The sequence below is a fragment of the Anoplophora glabripennis genome, unplaced genomic scaffold (assembly GCF_000390285.2).
Source record: "Anoplophora glabripennis isolate ALB-LARVAE unplaced genomic scaffold, Agla_2.0 scaffold1160, whole genome shotgun sequence".
NCBI classification, from domain to species: Eukaryota; Metazoa; Arthropoda; class Insecta; order Coleoptera; family Cerambycidae; genus Anoplophora; species Anoplophora glabripennis.
Window position 1 is genome coordinate 46,330 of NW_019417382.1, and position 3,372 is coordinate 49,701.

At 33.2% G+C, this 3,372-nt stretch overlaps 1 protein-coding gene across 2 annotated transcripts; it reads left to right on the forward strand.

The window, feature by feature from the left end:
- The first annotated feature begins 203 nt into the window (after positions 1–203).
- LOC111692311 lies at positions 204–1,491 on the forward strand. 2 transcript variants are annotated; one of them, XM_023456243.1, is made up of 3 exons: positions 204–382; positions 448–607; positions 1,181–1,491. In XM_023456243.1, the coding sequence occupies exons 1-3, from the start codon at positions 228–230 to the stop codon at positions 1,382–1,384; spliced, it is 519 nt and encodes a 172-aa protein (XP_023312011.1). In that variant the 5' UTR covers positions 204–227; the 3' UTR covers positions 1,385–1,491. The 2 variants fall into 2 exon arrangements, with proteins under 2 accessions (XP_023312011.1, XP_023312010.1); XM_023456242.1 differs by lacking the exon at positions 1,181–1,491 and adding an exon at positions 1,136–1,146 and having other exon boundaries at positions 448–977.
- The last annotated feature ends 1,881 nt before the right edge of the window (positions 1,492–3,372 follow it).

A 3,372-nucleotide genomic window follows, 5' to 3' on the forward strand; every position in this document is an offset into this window, starting at 1 on the left:
GACGAGACAGAAAATTCGGACAGCCCTGATGTGTTTCGTGGACTCATAAATTTTAGTGCAGATCTTAACGACATATTAAAAGAACATTCCACATGGGCATGACCGGGATTTTCTGTGAAAAATCAACAGTATATCGAGCCATAAAACAGTATAAATCTACTGGAAGGGTGTCTACTTCCAAATCCTGTGGTGGAAGACCTGGGATTGTTACATGTTTGGATGAAGCAATGAAGAATTCCATAAGGCGTATAGTACACAGCTTTTTCTTTAAAAATGAGATCCCCACTTTGGACAAAATATTAACCGAAATAAAAAGTCGTCAGGATTTGCCACAGATGTCCCGTTCATCATTATACAAATTTATGAAACAAATTAATTTCAAGTAAGGTTGAAGACATATCTCGGAGCAAGTATAATTGCAATAAAAACATTTTATTTTTTTTGCAGATACTTAAAACGAAGTCGTAAAAGTGTGTTGATAGAACGTGATGATATAGTGAGATGGAGACTTGACTACTTGATATCAATTAAAAAGTTTAGATCTGAAGGTAGACCTATTTATTATTTAGATGAAACATGGTTAAATGAAGGTCATACAAAAGAAAGGGTATGGGTTGATACTAATATTAAAAGCAAACGTGAGGCGTTCAATGAAGGGCTGTCTACGGGATTAAAAAATCCGTCCGGTAAAGGAAAGCGTCTTATTATCTTACACGCTGGCTCAGAGGAAGGATTCGTTGAAGACTCGTTATTGGTTTTCGAAGGCAAAAAGAGTGGGGATTATCACGAGGAAATGAATGCAAATGTATTTGAAAAGTGGTTTTCTGAATTTTTGAAAAAAATACCAGATAATTCTGTTATTGTAATGGACAATGCATCATACCATAGTCGAAAAGTAGAAGCTATTCCGACAACATCAACAAGAAAAATTGATATGAAGGCATGGCTGCAATAAAAAAATATCGAATTTGAAGAAGGTATGGTGAGATCGCAATTATTATATTTAATTCGCCAAAATAAAGATAAATATAATTTGTATATAACTGATGAAATGGCAAAAAAAGAAAATAAAGTTGTGTTACGATTACCGCCATATCATTGTGAATTAAACCCTATAGAATTGATTTGGGCACAGGTGAAGAATGAAGTGGCAAGCAAAAATAAAACATATAAATTGAAGGACGTAAGGGAACTACTAATAGAGGCTCTTAATAATGTTACAAATATGAACTGGAAAAAATGTGTAGAACATGTGATTAAGGAGGAAGAAAAAATGGGAACACTTGACGGAATTATGGACGATCTCATTGAACCTTTAATTATATCAATTAATAATAGCGAGAGCGATATGGATACTGACTCGTCGAATAATTCAGAAAATTAGAAAGATAGAAATGCAACAATTCAAAGTAACAAAAACACCATTATATAATTACTCCAATGCTAGATGTAAAAATGTGAATCAATAAAATTGTTTTTAAAAAGTGAAAACTGGAATCATTTATATATGTTTGGTTCGTAGTATATTATTTCATTCATATTCAGTTTTTCAATGTTATGTAGGAAGTACCTCCTATTTTAAAAAAATATATATAAAAGTTAAATAAACCTAGAATTAGATATTTATTCATTGCACATTATTTTGAATAAGGTACTTAATAACCTCATTTAAAAGTAATGAAAGCTTATTGTACTCAAAATGAGGTTAAACACTTGCAGTGAGTATATACTTGATAGTCTGATGCCACAGAAGTTTAATCCAGTTTTATCTTCTGTGCTGATTCTATCTGGGGTAGTTTTTAGTAACTTTTGCAGTGTAAATTTGTCTTTGGCATTCACTCCTCTTAGTTTAAAAATAGAGTATAATAATTTTATACCCACTAATTTCAAGTTTTCGTCATTCCAAAAAAAAAGTAGTATTAGAAATTGACGTAGGTCTTGGTATTGTCTAGTAGTCTAGTATATAAAGACATGACTCATTTTATCGCTGTAAATTACGCTGTAAGTTTTCTTTTAATGTTCTTAAATGAATGTATGGTGATGTCTATCTAAATTAGTTCTGGAACTATAACAGGTATATGCGAAAAAATAAAAAATATTAGGCCTACCAAAAAATTTTGTAATTGACCATTCCAGATGGTTGGGGAATTAATGTATCATTCTATAAATCGCATGTGTCGTCGCCGGGGGTATATTCGCTCTGCTTAAAAAAAATACGCATCTCGATGCGCATCATATTGTATACACTATAGGGCGTTTTCACTTATACCGACACCGGCACGACATCAGCACAGCATCGTTGCCGACACAAAATCAGCGACGACGCGACGCAAGTGGAGTAGCCTGTCACGACTCGATACCGATATATCGGCGAGTCTGAAAACATGACCATTTATTTATGAGATTACGCATCCACCGGCATCGTTGTCGTTGTCGTGCCGGTGTCGTGTCGGCCAGTGTGAAAACGGCCATACACGGCGGCAGATCTACAGCTTCAGAATCAGAAGTAATCTATGCGAAATGTCCGCACCGCAGTCGCAGCGAAATATTCGCGTCAAAACGTTTCCTATGAAAGTAAATAGCCATAGCTGTACCGCTGCGAAGATATCGCGATATTAAATTTATTCGCCGCGAAAATTTCGCTGCCACTGCGAATATTTCGCGTTAGTTTAGGGAGGGGATTCATTAAGAGGGGAAAGCAGATATTCAAATAATCAAATTCCAAATATGAATGGGGTTGTCTCACATTTGTTTTTTATTATTTATTTGCATTCAGTATGTTTCAAAAATTATTGAAATTTATCGAAGACTGGGAATTGACGTCACAGCGAGAGACCATAATTTTAAAAAGGACGAAAAATGTTTTGTGGCGAAGACAAAATGGTAAAAAACAAAGATTTAGTAAATATTCTTGTGATATCAACTACATGGAAAAACTAATGGATATTGCGTTTCAGATAGATATAAAACAAAATGCTTGTTTTTTTTTAATGGAACACCCTGTATATTTATCGTTTTTTAAATTCCTCTATTTTTTCCGATTACAGCAATATACCGGATATATAATAAATAATTAAAATTAAACTAGATAAAAAAATATTAAAAATAAATCTAATAATATCAAGTGTTATCTATAATTTCTACTCACACAACGATGGTATACCCCCTTTTTAGTTTTGAAGATAAATTATTGCAATTTGGGACATCGTATTAAACTTTGATGATTTTTCAGCCACTTCCGATTTCGGCGGAAATGACAGTAACTTACAAAATTCTTGATGATCTGAATCCACATAAGTAATATTTGAGAGGTATTTTTTTTTCTATTTTAATTTTTAGTTTTCCATTTAGGTGCGTGTTTCAATTTACTCT

Excerpts from the sequence above, each read along its gene's own strand:
- LOC111692311 (XM_023456242.1), top strand. The coding sequence starts at position 228 with ATGAAGAATTCCATAAGGCGTATAGTACACAGCTTTTTCTTTAAAAAT. Across the intron at positions 383-447 it reads ATGAAACAAATTAATTTCAA|ATACTTAAAACGAAGTCGTA; the intron begins GTAAGGTTGAAG and ends TTTTTTTTGCAG.